The 16,198-nt window shown below is 38.8% G+C and overlaps 1 protein-coding gene across 4 annotated transcripts in view; it reads right to left on the bottom strand.

The window, feature by feature from the left end:
• Positions 1-16,198, bottom strand: part of TENT4A (terminal nucleotidyltransferase 4A) — a 62,279-nt gene that overhangs the window by 26,398 nt on the left and 19,683 nt on the right. For all 4 annotated transcript variants that reach the window (XM_072853056.1, XM_072853055.1, XM_072853057.1 and 1 more), the window contains exons 5-8: positions 16,069-16,176; positions 15,194-15,322; positions 13,888-14,101; positions 7,100-7,226 (exon numbers count right to left, since the gene is read on the bottom strand). In XM_072853056.1, coding sequence (XP_072709157.1) covers positions 7,100-7,226; positions 13,888-14,101; positions 15,194-15,322; positions 16,069-16,176 — 578 coding nt within the window. The remainder of the gene's footprint in view (positions 1-7,099; positions 7,227-13,887; positions 14,102-15,193; positions 15,323-16,068; positions 16,177-16,198) is intronic.

Here is a 16,198-nt window from a genome sequence, read left to right as displayed (position 1 = left end):
CTTCGTATTTCTAAATGGAGTGCATCTTAATTATCAAGAATGTACATGCAGATACTAGTGTACTTGATAAAAGTAATTTACAGGTTCTTGCGTTTCTCCATACAGAAAATATATTTTCCACAGAATCTGAATTAGAACAGTTATGGGATGCAGTGAAGACATTAACATCCCAGCCCCCCAGCTGACCTGCACACTGAAGACAGAGACCTTCACTCGTCCTTGCTTACAGATTTACAATACAACTTAAAAGGTGTAAGATCCCCACAATTATAAAGGAAGTACCATGGATCGTGAGGTAGTGGAAACAAGAAACAGACTGGCTCCAAAACCAGAATAAGTTAGAATTTAAGAAAATTCATAACAGTAACTGGTTCAGAGAAAAAGCCTACCTGGTCCTTCTGAACAGTGACCAATTGTCAACAAGTACAAAGTAATATTTTTCCAACACCTTCCCAACATTCAGCTATTTGAATTGTACTTCTTGAGCAGGAGTTGTGTCCTTGTTTGAGCGCTAAACTTTCAAGCTTTCCTTTCATCATGGACTAGTGACTGAAACACTATAAACTCCACGCTCAAGATACATGAAGGACTGACTATTGTACAAAAATGGGCTGTGAAAAGTTACCATCTTGGAGAAGGTAATGTTATTTTAGTTTTGAAAATCTTCAATGGTTACAATAAAGCTTATTTCGTATTTCATATCATAAAGGTACATTGTACCTTGGTACAACTGGAATTTTCTTTTGGTTTAGGTATATAATGGGAAGGGAGAACATACATAGCCTAAATGTATTTAGACTACCTTTATTAGGTCATTTCATAATAGCAATTTAAAAAGGAGCAATAATTCTCCAGCTGGCTGAGGGATTACTATTTCATGCAAGACCAAAATGTTCCATGTTGAGTCTTCCAACTTTAAAGACATGTCAGTATGTTAGTACTGAAAAAGGCAGCCCAGCATTTTAAGCAAACATTGAACCAAATACCACCATCTAAGTTACAAGTCAAATAGCTGCAGAAGGGCCTCACAGACTAAATGAATGTCATCCACCATTCTATTTATGTAATGCAAATAAAGTGATGCATGTTGGAAAACAAAATCTTGAATTTTACATGCAGAATTAAAGGCATGATTGTCAGCACTCAGCAACTAAAGATCTGGGTTATAATAGGTAATTCTTTGGACACCAGAGTAGAGCACATTAAGAAAGGAACAAATAAAACAGAGGATAGTATTTTGGCAACGTACATTCCCATGATATAACAGCATTTTAAATACTCAATGCAGTTCTGGTTTCTCCATCTCAAAAAGGAAGTTAAACCAGAGGAGACAGAATTAAGACAGGGATGACCAACACTGCAGAGAATCAGCTGTGGCCCTGAAGCTGCAGTTCAAGACAGCAATGCCAGTATGGGACTCACATACACATGCTGGGTGTCTCCAGCAGTGGGACAGAGAAGAAAATCTTGCAGCTAAAAACTTTCATCTGAGAATGCCTTCCTAGAGATTTGAGCTTTTACTCCAGGATGACCTATAACTTTCACAACCACTACCAGCAGTGGTCTTAGAACCAGAAGCAGAAAATGAATATGGACTGAATAACATAAGCTCTTATGGAGAGGAGTTTGTCAAGCCTGAAGCTTCTGGGAGTACTTTCCCAGAAGTAAATCAATAGCCATACTTTCATATACCAGAAGGAAAATGAATGATATAGGATGGTATTTTTATCAGCCTGAGAGACTGATACACCAAAAATACCTGCTATCAAATAAGTGTAAGGGTGAAACTACTGCTACACCAACAATTATGGCGCAGAGTTGCACATACAGAACCTGAGAATCTCTTCTCTCACTAGCTCCTTTCACAGAGAATAGAGATCAAAGCCCCAAACTCTCATTTTTGGCAGAAAGAGTATTTCTTTTTTTCTACTTAAGTTATCACATCAGGAGTTCAAAGGCAGATCCATGCTACAGTGCTTGTACACCAAAATTAAAAACATTGAGATATCAAAAACTGAAAGGTGATTAAGGCTATACTGCCATACACTTAATAGAGCAGCAAAGAAAGAGGAAGCAATGTGATCAAACTAGATACTGCTCTCAAAGAACACCATTTCATATGTACAGGACTCAAGCACATCCACTGAGTCAAAGAATAATTTTTTAAAATAAACATTTTAAAATTGTGCTTATATCTGTTTTCAACACTGAAAATGCTTAGGAACAAAAAACCTATTAATCTGCCCAGCCCTTAGTATGAGGAAATTCCACGCTTTTGGGTTTGTTTTTCTTGACTGAGGCCAGAATTTCTACAGATATGAGACTCTCCCACAATTCTACAAAGATGCTTGTTTGGAAGACATGGAAAAAACAGTTAACTGGTTAATAAAATTAGACAGCTCTCCTATGAAAGATGCCCCTTTAAGGTTTTTCCCTTAATATTATTGTATAGTAAAACCAGGAATACGCTATTTACAAACCTAGTTTATTTTATAAGAGCTTAGAAGCTCCTCTTTTTACACATTGCAAGCCTTCAGTTCACAGGGACACTTTCTAGCTGTCATTACAGCACAACTACGGTGCAAATAAATCTTAAGATCACTCTTAAAAGGCTCAGATTGCTGGCATAAGATTCAGTAAAATCAAATACCTAAAGCTCCAGCCAAGCTCCACATGAACGACTGCCTACCAGAGCAGGAAAAACATCAAGTCTGTGAAAGAACAGTCAAAATAACTGTTCAGCAGGCCCTAACTGAACTTAGGAAATATCCCCCTGATATTAAAAGGGCAATATAATCTAAAAGCAGATTAAGGAGCACCTCAGAAGGATCTGCTTGAGCACCAGTATTAAAAAAAAATATCTAAAACCTTTACTCAGACACATACTCTGTGTAGGAGAAGCTGGGATTGCTGATACCTCTTTAAGAGACATCATGCATTCTAGTGACAGCCACCCACCATTCAAGATGTGAAGCAAAGGAAGGACTGTTTCAGACAGCACATTTCTGCTTTCTGTGTCAGCAGACCTAGCAGGCAAATTTAACATTCCCTTTGACAGCTCCCCAAGCTCCAAGGACTATCTTGGCCAACCAGGGCAAGCCAAACCTAACATACAGACCTGCCGGCAGCTAGATCAGTTGACCTGTACACTAGGAAGAGATCAAACAGCTTTCAAGCACAGAGATGGAAAAAATCACTTTACATATGACCCAGACTACTGTTGTTTTGAAGATTATCACCTGTAAATGACAATCCCTGACATGCAGTAACAAATCCCTGCCAAGGTTTCCTCAAACTCTGAGCTCTGGCCTGTTGGCATGACAGTCCCTTTCCCTCATCCACCTGCACCACATGTCTGGCACCAATAAGGAGGAACCTGTTACCAATCTGCAACTCTAGGAACTGAAGAAAGGTTTCAAAAGTCTTAGTTACACTGGAGGGGCACATCACAGCAGAACCACTCTTCCATTCCTCATTTCATATGACCTCATCTGCCTCCCAAATGTGGCTATGCTGCTGTTTACAGATGCAGTCTAAGCACACGTTCATATCTGAACCATGCGACAGGCCAACATGTAAGCCAACATCCTGATCTACAGATATACATATTAACCTAAGGATGCATCTTTGTCACATCCAGATCAGCATAACTTATGGCTGTCAAATGGTACAATACCACTCTCTCCATCTTCCCCCAAACATGAACTCCTGCTGCTTCTCTTGCTTCTGATCTGCCCATCACGCAGCCACAAGCTGGATCAACTTCTTGACATGACAGACGTGTTGATGTATTTGTTTTCCGTTGGACCAGAGTTCATCTGACTCACCTTCTGACTACAGGACCACTATATCTGATCCAAGGCAAGAGTCAGGAATATACAGGCTGAGAAGAAAGAAAAAGGGCAGCTGACAGGAGAAAGCCCACAGATAGTTAGGCTAGATAAGGTATAACATGAAATTGCACCTTAATATAGAGACCATGAACAGGGTAGTAACAGGTAGTCCACTATTTCCAAGAACATGAATCAATGAGCAAGAGCTTGTTGCCAAACATTTGCTAGAATTTCCTGTGGTTTATCAAGAAACAGAATAAAACTGGGAAAACAGTCATTAACTGGAAAATATCACTCCTTACAGAATTCTTTAGTTATCTCACTTAGGCTGACACACTCTTCTCTAGAGACAGGCTATGGCCAAAGACCACACTAAAGCTGTTCAAAGCACATACTGACACTGACCCTTAAGCAGGAACTATCCTGTCCATAACTATATTTTACAGCTAGACCCATGTCCCCGTGGCCCTAAATATTACAAAATCAATCGTGATTTTCAATCACCTTGGCTGAAGGCACATCAAACTTGAGCTTGTGTACAAGTTGTACAGATTCAAAATTGATCAGTCTCCTCATTTTCCTACCAGGAAAACCCCTCCTTCCAAGATAATGGGAATCTGTTTGCTCTAACAAAATCTACTGAACTGTCTATCAACCTCTCCTGAGCCATTCTTGAAGGAGGATGGGTGAGATAGACTGGGGACAAAACAGTGTTAAGGTAATTTCTGTAGCTATAAGAATTGCCACTGATTACTGTTTCCACTCACACAGAAGATAACTTTCAACTCCCACTACACTCCAGATGCTATATTTGGAAGCTTGAATGAAGATGCTGGTAAGAGTTATTTGAATCTACCCCTTATTATTCTGTGGGACTTGTTACTACAGAACATGGACAAGAAAAAGGCCTAAGCTGAAGGACCAAAATCTGACTTTTTTCACACTGGGAATATCAGAGGCAGCAGCTGGCTAGAAAGCCTTAAATTAACTTAGACTTGTGCTCCTTTGAGTTGGACTGACCCTGAAAAAGAGCAGTAACGATGATCACCCAGAAAGATTTGAAATCTACGGAGACTGTGATCTACAAAATAGGACTTGTACACAGAAATTTTCCCTGGAAAGAGCTGGTATGAATTCAAACCCACGAGGTAGTTCAAGAATAAACCATTCCACTTAGGGTAAAGCTAGCCCAAATTATGACAAAACTGAATAAGCTCAGCCTGGGGAGTTCAGCATCCTGCAAGTTCCTACCCTTTCAAGTGCTCTTCATTTAGTCTCTGTTGATCCGTCTAGTAGAACAACATATAGCTAGTCACTACTTTTAAAGGGAACCCACTGTTTACAGTTTAACCTACCACTAACAAGCCTAGAAAAGGGAAAAAAACGGACCAGGACAAAGGGCTCCTGCATGGCTAAGGCTTTAGGTCAGGCCACCAGAAAAGTCTTTACACAGAGCCTAGACCACTCTGCCTAACAGGTGGAAGAAGGATCTGAAATACACCTGGACTGTCCAAGCACATCAGGTTTAACTAAAAACTGAGACTGAACATGGACTGCTGTTGAGGTTCTGCAACAAACTTGTTACCAGACACCTCATCATCCACCTACAGGTCCTTTGGCATTGACAAGACTGGTGCTGGGGGAACTATTTGCATACAGGACTTTGTTGAATGCTGTTCCTCTTGTGACACCACTCCCTTTGACCGAATGGCAAGCCACTGGCATGATGAGTTCTGAGACTCAGACTGGCACAGACAGCCCAGAACTAGCAGAAAGACAGATCAGATGTACGACACGTGAACACTGCTGCTGGGACTTCTCCCCAGGTTTGAAGTTGTGACAAAATTCAGTTTCCCAAATACAGCAAGAAGTGTACATATGAACTGCATATACTGATGACATCTGAGGCGTCCATTAAATGCATTTACTAATACACTTTTTGATGTCTGTAATAAATACAGGTACCTCATAAGAGAATGACTATATCCTTTGGAGAACCACAGAGAAGTTAATGAAGGCCAGGACGCAAGTCACAAGCAAAACTTCAGGAATCTCTACGTATAGAATTCTATCTACTTACCTAAGAATGACATTTCATTCAGCAACAAGAATTGTCAGCCAGTACACATTTAACAGATACACCTTTAATCTATCTTAAAACAGCAGTGTCAAATGTCAGTGTGTAACATTATGTACCACTCTTCCTATATCTCCATCACAGGCATAAGTGCAGTCTCAAACTTTGCGGATTTAATACCACAGAAAACCTAGAGATTCACGGACACTATCAAAATACTGTCACTTTTAAATCCATGAGTGAAAGACTGCATCCACTTTTGTGGTAAACTTACTATAGGAGAACTATTTCACCTTCCAATGATATTAATGCTGGAAGTTAACAGCTTGCCTAGAGTTTGGAATTGTATCTAGATGGTTTATGTGACTTGTTACAGCCATCCCTCCCTGCGGTTAGCTGAGGAGCTCAAAGCCATTGGGATTCTACGGAAGTCTCAGGGAAGAGATGTCCTCTGATCTAGCCCCAGTTTGTACTAAGGGTTAGAATAACAGATGCTAGAGCAGATACATGACTGAAAATATAACATGGCTGACATACCTTCATTTACTTTCTCCTCCCCCTTTCAAAAACCAGAAAACATGCAAAGGTGAGAACTGAGAAAGTACTAGCTGTACAGTGTTTCTATGAAGGACATTAAGAACTGCACTAAAAATGGCATATCTAGAAGTAAGCTACTTTTAATGGCAGTTCTGACATTATGGCCAAACTGAACTGATTCTTTTAATAGCTTAATTACGTATCAAGCCTTTTAAAATAGCTTATGGGACCATATATTAAAGAACTATGGAAATTTCTAGCCTTGTCTAGTTTTGTGTCTAAACAATTTGATCACACACATTTCTTTCTGCCATAGTACAGACATACATCATACCAAACGTTAAACCAGCAGACCTTCCTTTAAAATACTTTAAGCAGAACGTTTGAGGGAAGACCAATTATTTTCTGGCTCCCTTCCACACTAAGAGAACCTCACATTGGACTCATCCCGGGTTTTGTCACACTGTCTTCATTTCAGCGCTGCACACTGAGGTATTACACTGTCATACCACTGGGCAGCCTAAATTTCTGGGCAGATTTCAATACAGCCGCAGTTAAACAATAAATAACAATATTCCTTTTATTGATTTAGACCCAAACATTCCTAATTGATTATACAGACAAATGGATATTCAAAAAGTGGACTAATTACCTCTCAGAATCTCTATTTGGATATGATCTTGCAAGTGGTGATACTGCATGGCTAAGAACAATGTAGGCATAATCAAAAACTTGTTTCACTTGCATGGCACCGTAAGAACTTCTGCCAACGTCGTTTCCTGAAATAATGTGACAGTCATCAGATCATCTTTTTTTAATATCAGTAACCAGAAAATTATTCATACTTAAAGCTCAGAAGCCTTAACAATACAGCTTAACTCTGTTTAAACTGGTTAGCCCATCCTACTCATGTCAACAACTAAGTGTGCCTATCTCAATAAAAGAAGCTAACCTTAGGAATGACACTTAACATTATGCATTCAATTTACCATTTTTAAAATACCGATGTACCAGCGCCTGAAAGAAACAGAATAGAGATCAGCTTAAAGCTCTTATAGCTGTCTTTTAAGAGGGAACCTACCAAGCTTAAAGCATATCTCACTTACCAGTAGAGTTTCTGCAGGCCAAATTCAGCTTAAAATTCCACTTGTGCAACCACATTATCTTCATTGGGCCCGGTATACTTACATCAACCCCTACTTAACCTTATCAAAACTACAGATTAATAAACCAGCTCATACAGATTATTTATCTCCACAGGATAAACCAGTTTGTCAAAAATCTATCATAGAGGATTCCAGAAGTTTGTACAGCATTGTTTTTTGATCAAGTTAGAGGCACTTCTTGACTGCCCCTCTTTAAGCATGAGTGACATTCATAGCAGAACTCCTTCCAAATCCAGTGCCATGTGTGAGGAACTGTAGAAGTTAAGAACATGCAACGCTTCTGTATCAGTGACAACGTACAAGCATTGGTCTCCCATTTGACACCTAGAAAGATCTTGCTATTACTAGCAAGAAGAAACATCTTGGGGGGGGGGGGGGTGGAGATATATTTGGCACCAGACACCAAAGGTTCACTGTCACCACTCAATTTAAGAAACAAAGAAAACTTCCTTCAAATTGCACGTCTAAAATACAGACTAGATCTTGAGTGGGTAGAAAGCTGCTTACAATAAAAGGTTAACCTCCTTCAGAATGATGCTTGAAATGCTGTGAGAACACTGGAAAAGGATGAACCACTGAACATGTTTATTTTAAGCTTGAAAATCAGATCAAGGCCCCTGAACAGGTTTTAATGAAAAATCTGCTTTGAAAATTGATGGGTAAAGGACAGAATCTATCCTTTGGAGGACTGAATCCAATAAGGAACCCTTCACTCAAAGTGTTTTCTCCAGCAAGCCATTACAGACAAACATGCTGAAGCCTGCCATCGGGGGGCAGGGAGGGGACACGACATGGGACACCACAAAAAAAGGCAACCAGCCTTGGCTTTACTACTTGACAACACATTTTAATCCTTCAAGATTCTCCAACCATAATGCCACTTTAACAGAAAAGCATAATCAATGAAAACAGACTGGGAACATAAAAGCATTTTGGGAACACAGAATTTCTTCAGTCATTTATATGGTCAAATAAAAAACTGATCAAGAAATACTTTCTGTTTACTGAAGTAACTGAGTATCTTGTTCTAAATGCACCGCTGCAGTATCCAGCAGCAACTAGGCTCAAAACTACAAAAGGTTCTCTAAATGGCATATATGCAATTGGACTCCACCCTGAAATAGAAGCAGAGACCAATGTGGGCCTAGGACAGTGAATCTAGGAAGAAACACATTGTAGTTATGTTCAGAGCTGCACTACAAAGTAGCAGAGGACTTCACAAAGGACTTAGTCCAAAGGCAGCTGAATAGAGACCAAGGTATTTCAGTGGTGAAGAAATCAGAACACAAAAATGTTAATTCTACTAGAAAAACAATTCTTAATTCAGTACAGGTTTTCCAGGGGCAAGACACATTGTTGTGTCCTGCAACAATGCCACCTTCCACGTAATGACATGCTAAACATATATACAAGAGAAATAAATTGAGAAGCAATACAGAAATGGAATATACACAAGTGGTTAAACACACACAATTGCACCTACCACTAAATTCAAGTCCATCTATGGTTGGACTCGATCTTAAGGGTCTTTTAACCTAAATAAGTCTATAAATTCACATAACAGGAATTAAGAATACACACTCAAACAAATTGCATTAGTCTAATCTGGTGCTAAGGCAGCTACATTTAACATGCATCCTGCATGGGGTTACACCAAAATGAAGACACTGCTGCTACAAACTGTTGGTTACTCCTTTTGTCAGTTGCCACCTCCACTGTTGTGCCAGCAAAAGAAATCATAAGCCTTCCCTAATCCACTTACAGCAAAATCAGGCAGTTTAGTTTAAACCACCACCAAAGTTGTGTATGAGTCTTGATTGAAGCAGATTTGAGAACAGAGGCAGGATAGCTCATGCCATAGCATGCCTAGGCTCCTGGATTGCCTCATTCTGCACCTGTAATTAGTTCATAATAATGTCTGAATAAACATGTCTTATTCAATTATACAGTCTGCAGAGCTTCTGACTCGCACTGCAGCTGAAAAGTAGGTACAGAAGCTACTGTGAACTGTACCAGTCAAGTTTGTATAGAGGTGGCCCTACCCAATCCAGAAAGCAACATACTAAAGAAGCCAGAAGATCACATATTTGCATTTGCTGTCTTGAATAGATTTTCTTCCGAGAGATCATTCTCATCAGCAGATCACGTCTTACATACCTGAGCATCCTTCTTTTGTCACAATCTACAGACTGATCAGTTAAAGCACGTAACCCAAATGTTCTCACTCTAAAAAAATAGAGACTTCCATCCTCAGATGTACATTAGTAGATAACAATAGTGTGTGATTTCATGTATAATTCAATCCTCATTCTTTCTTACAAAGCCTTCATCCCTAAAGGAGCATGTCTAAGATTTCCATCGCTCACTATCAGTATTGCCACTCCATCAGGTAGCCTTCCATTACCTGAAGCAGTTTTAAGAACATGGCCCGGAAAAGTAAAGGTAAGACCATGAGCTAGGGCTGAAGCAGGTCCATTTATGTTAAGCTATTACCTAGTAAGCACCTTTTTGCAACATTCAGTGTTAAAGGGGTTCTTTCAGATGCTACCTTCAATGTATTTGTGTATTTTTATAAATGCATGTATTTTATATACACATACATATTTGCAGGTTCTTATGACAAACAGCAGATATTGAAAAGCTGTAATGAATAACTTTGAGCAGCCACTAAGGCTAGAACAGATAATCCCAATAGTTGTTGCCAATCTCATATCTAATTACTTCCTGTATTTGTGACCTATCAAGGTGCAGAAGCAAGCAACATGAAGCATAATTAGTCCTGCAAGTTAAAGAGTCTCTTTTCAAAGAAAACACATTGAACGTAAGGTTTAGAACTTTTGTTAGTGCGCATAGCAATTCAGAACGAAGAACAACCTTCCTCATGAAGGGAGCAGCGCAGGTAGAACTCCAAGTCTTAAACTGCAGTTTAGCTACTCTTGCTACTGCCAATCTGAACCAAGATCAAAACCATTCCTGTTCTGAGCATCAGAAATGACTGAAGGACCTTGATAATCACCTGATTCACAAAGACAAAATAATAAGCTTCCTTAATCTGATTAATAAATGCCAAGTTTGTTTTACAACCACTGATTAAAGATTTGTCACCTGCAACCAGAGTCATGTCTTCCAAGACAGGATACTGCTAGACCACCTCCGCACAAACCTCTTCTAGGACGGTATCATCTACCTATCACATCTGCTCCAACATGTTCCTGTGAACAGACTCCTGAGTGCCTGGCTTTACAGTTCTCCTAAATGAATGCTTTCACACATCAAAGAAAGGACAACTGCTTTGAGAAACTGAAATAGTGGCAGCTACAAGGCATTTATAGAAACTCCCTTCTTTGGATGATGCTAAGGGAAAGATTTTCATCTCATTACCCTGTCCCAGGACACTAACTCAAGATGAAGAATCTTAGACTATGTATGAAGATCAAGTATAAACTACCACTTTAAAATGCATCACCAGCTAGATTAGTCCAACATCTCAAATCCAGATTTCAACACACTTCCCACTTCAAGCATAGACTCCTGACATCTTTGTTGAAATCTTGGTTCTCAAATCACAGAAATTAGAATCCACTAGCACCCAATAATCAGTCTTTGAGAATCTCAGAGAAAACCCTAGAGCACCCAGGAGAAACTGGGCAAAACCCACTACAACCAAAACAGCAACACAACAGGTTGATGCCTGTTCCTTCCAAATCTAGGAACTAACAGAAGGTATGAGCAGGTAGAACTGAAGTATCATATCCTTCAGATGACATCATTTATCTGTTAGCCAGACATCACCATTTCACACTGAAGAAAAAAACAGTTCCTCCAATTTAAAAGAACTAATCCCACTGAACTTAAATCTTGTCCCCTACAAGACTGTCTAAAGCTATTCTTATGAGTTATACCTTTCAGCACCCTATTGCTGAACTAGTGCATACATTCATAGGAGGGACTTTTACACTACTTGGATAATCTTGAGAAATTGAACAGCTTCTTTTTATCCCTCTATTTTTTGTCTGATTTCCAGATTAAGAAGTCATCTTTCAAAGTCTTCTTCCAAGGTTTAACCAGAACTTTAGAGAAAGCTGTGATCGGGCTAAAAAAGGATTGCAAAAAAAGATTAAAAACTTGTGCATACAGTGCAAAAACAGGCTTGAGGGAAAATCTCTACAGCAGCTTATGCTAACTTAAGTCAAAAAATGTCTGTGTCCACTCTTTACAAAATACTTGTTCCCATCTCCTCCACAGTAACTGGCACTGACCCTCATGGAGTTAGACACTGAGTGGATCTGACCACAAAGTAATTGAGCAGAGTGGATCCGACCACAAACTAATTGAGCAGAGATGATGACTTGTCAACTGGGCAAGGACCTGAACCCTTGGAAACATTTTTTGTACCGGGGCAGAAGCAGTAACAGAACTAAATTAATTAACAGAATTCTAGACATTATCTATACACACTTGACAGCTAGTTTTAGATACTGTAGGAATATGTGATTAAGTCTAGATCTAAGGAGGCTGTATGAGTGAGATCCAATTCAAAAAGCCATCCTATATGTTCTATATAATTTTCCTCCCAGTTCCATCAGGCAAGTTCTGAAGCTCTGTGGTAGCTGCCAGAAAATATCTCTATGGGACATAGTGGTCAGATAACTTCAAGCTATTCTCAGCTTTAATTTCCCTTGCCAAAACACTTTCCCTCCTGTAAGAATTACATTATCTCAGTCCATATAACCTCATCTAAATTTAATTCTTATCAACTCTTTGATAGCATATAACTAGATATCTTCCTTCTAAACTATAGTTCTTTGCTTCTGCAAGATTTATGCTAGGAGGAACAGTTCAGAGCCAATATTGGACTTGCAATTTATTTTTTTTCTTCTCTGAAGAGTCAAAGAGAAGAAAAAATTCCAACGCACTATTAGCAGTGATTAAAACATTGTGCAGCATATGTAATTTCTTCTCTTTCAGTCCTCAGCAGATAGGAAGGAAATGAACTGGAGGACAGTGAAGGTTTTTGACTAAAAAAAATGTGGCTCATGCTGCTACTCAAATGGGTCTTCAGGCAAGTAAGTACACAGCTACTGAATAACACAATGAAAGTTCTGCAAAGTCACACCTATGCCTGGCCAAGTGCAAGAGTCATGATGGACACAAACTCAGAGCTACAAACATATCAGAGATGTGGTTAGACAAATGAATATCTTAGCTTGCAACCTGTTCTAGAGAACTATGAACATTTAGCATATTGAGTATTTAGAAAGGTGCCAGACTTCAGCTCCTGATCCATGGTATTTGCTTTAAAAGTGCTGTACATAAGCAGTCTACCCACAAGACGTGACTGTATGGAGTTTAAGTGCCGATTACATTCTAGAAATACTAATGCTGAAGTCCAAATTAACTGAAAATGTACTTCGTTAAAAAGCTGTTTTGGAATTTCAGCTACTTGTGACAGTCTAAATAGAATGCAAACTGAGTACTATAAAGCTGGAAATTTTTTTCAGGAGCTCAGCCAAAATTAATCTTGATTACTTTGAAGGTTACTGAATCAAAACCAAATCTTAAAGAAAAAAATATTTTAAGTTAGTTACTTTCAAAAGTACATGCACCTGTAACTGGCATTCTCTAAGCCATTAGAGAATGGCCAACTCTAAGCCATTAGCCAGTTGGCACAGAAGCCAGTTGGCTTCACAACAGAAGCCAGTTATGCAAACCACTCTTCATATCAACACCATAATACAGCTGCACATTCATGGATATACACCCATGTTTCTGTACAGTCTCTGTTGCACCACCCTACAGGACAGGTACCTCATCTGGGGTGTTTCTTTCCCATATGGTATCATTTATCTGAAGTATGGCACCACAGACTGTGGCAGGAAAAGCTATACCTTCCATTCTCATTCTCTCATAACTAACAAGGGAGAGCTGTTCCTACTAACAAACCCCATTCCAGGATTTCCTGGACCTCCTTCTTTCACTGCCCCTCAGCACTGTTAGAGAATCTGATTATACACTCAACACAGTTCTGAATCTCCAATGCATTATGTATCTGCACTGTTTGCGTGCAATCCAATTTACTCAGGCTATGAATCTCGGGAGACTTGAGGTCCTTATCCCTTAGCCCATCTCCATAACTGTACCTCGACACCAGCAACAGTTTCTTCTCAGTGCAGCTTCTTAACTCATTTGACAGACTTTAGGGACTCTAACGTAAGCTGTGAGAGCACAACTTGAGCCAGAGCTCCAGAATATTGCAAGAAGTGTACAATCTTACCAGGCAGGAGAGGATCTTCAATACATAGCATGGATGGTCTGTATCCATTAGTCATGACTTTCATGATTTCTTCTTTGGCAATATAGGCACCTCCGTTTTTTATTCTAATACCAGTTTTCAAGTAGTTAAAATTCCTTCCATAGAGTTCAAAAAATTCTATCAGAAGCATTCCAAGGTTTTCATCAGCTCTTCTGGCATCAATTCTTGGATGCAGCTGTGACACAGAACAGTTGTTAATTATTAAAAATTAATGCTTTTCAGCCCATAACATAGTACAACAAAAAGCTCTCATTTAAACAGCTGAGTATAATCTCTTTACACAAGTCTGAATTGAGTCATGTACTTAAATTACTTTCACATAACCAAGAGGGGGCAGCACTTCAGCGGTATCCGGAAGCCAAAGAATTCTTCCTTCCCTCCTCTTTCAGCTTTTTGAGGATTCGTAAATTCTTTTCCCTAAGCCAAAAGCAACAAAGTAGTACTGCATACTACATTACAGCTTAGTTAGTAACAGAGTAATACCTGATTTTTCACAGAAAATCCATCGGTCTTAATGTTTTCGGAGGCGGGGGGAATCTATTTACTCCAACTGAAATACAGTTCCTTTCTCAATCTCCCCGTATTATATACAGTATGTAAAATCTATATTAGTATTTCAATTAATCATTAACAGCAGCAGAATATGTAGGTTTTTCCATTATCATAGCTGCTGAGAGACACTAACACTGTACTCATCATACTCATACAAAGCTTACTGTCACAAAAATGTACTGGAAGAAGTTATAACTCATCCGCTATTTCATCAGTTATCTACAATATCTGACAGTTTTAAGTATGTCAAAACCTAACCAACATCTAATTAAAAAAGAACTTGATTGTTTGATTTCATAATTTTAATAAACACTGAAATCAACTACTCAGTAAATTCAATATCAGTAGTCTAGGAAGCAACAGACTTAAACTGCATCCTGGCAGATTTACAAAACACCAGTAAGATGATTCAGGTACTGGAATAGGCTGCCCAGGAAGGTAGCATAATCCACACCACAGGCCCTGGTATAGAAAGCAATGCACAGCCTCTATGCCATTCACAAGGCTCCTGCTGCTGTTTCAGTTCACACAGTGAACAGAAGTTTAGAGGTTTGAGGGGTAGTCCACAGGAGCTGCCAATGATCAAATACCTAGAGCCATAACAGTAAAGCTGTGTGTTGCTAGGGGAGTCTAAAGAAACAGCACCATAACAGGGCATAAGTACAGAAACCAAAATATTTCAAAGAATACAGAAACAAATAAGGAACAGACTTACCTGCAGGAAACTAATTGCCATTAAAATTAGGCTGTAAGAGCTAATTCCACCAGTAAAAACTTCATTCAAGTCCCTCTGAAGGAGGAACTGTTTTAATACTAAAATCAAGTAAGGCAGCAAAGAATATTTCTGCAAAGCAAAATAAGTCTTATCAATGACAATGTCAACATTCCAAAACAAAGAACGAACTACACAATCTCAACACAAGAAGATTCACCTTCTAATATAAAAATGTTACTCAGTAGTGTGCTGTAAAGTGTTTCCACAGGAAGAACTGAAACATGCTTTTTTTTTAATTCTAGACTAAATAGACTAGACTTCTAGATAGACTTAAACTCTTACTTGATCAAACAGCTTACATATCAAATTTATTTCCCCTCCCTAAACAGGAAAATTTTTATACCCTTCTTTGAATGCCAGTGTCACTCATTATAGTCAAAGCTTTCTATCTAAACAGTACTTTTACTGCAGAGCAGAAAAGTAAACTTGATTTTAAGTATGTAGCTACAGAATAATTGTTTTTAGACATTGTTTAGCAAGATAGTATTCATAATTAAGCATCAGTTAAACTCAAGGTAAGCAAAAATTGAACAGTCTTGATTTAGGAGCAAAGTTTAGTACCTATCTGCAGATCCAGATATGATTGTAGAAGTCCTTTCAGTGTACAGGTTTATCCACACAAATATCTAGCACTCAAAGGCAACACTGAATAGATTCCAGTAGAAAATAAATTAAAATATCCATGTTTAATTAGTATTAATGAAAATAGTCTTCAGCAATAAGTTTTCAGAAGTCTTAAGCCATACCAAAAAAGGTTAGCTAAGCATCTAGCACATCCTTGGTAAGTAGTATAACATTCATTATATGGCTGATACCTTCATGTATTCCTTGATAAATCGAGCTGCCTTCACACCAGTTTCTACATTAAAACTGATGTCAACTTTCACTTCTGTCTCCTGGTCAGTAAGTTTTATTATTGGTACCTGTAAAGATTAAAACAAGGTT

This window comes from Ciconia boyciana, chromosome 2 (assembly GCF_034638445.1).
Source record: "Ciconia boyciana chromosome 2, ASM3463844v1, whole genome shotgun sequence".
Lineage (NCBI taxonomy): Eukaryota > Metazoa > Chordata > Aves > Ciconiiformes > Ciconiidae > Ciconia > Ciconia boyciana.
Note: the sequence above shows the minus strand (reverse complement) of the source record. Positions and strands in the feature narration are given on the sequence as shown.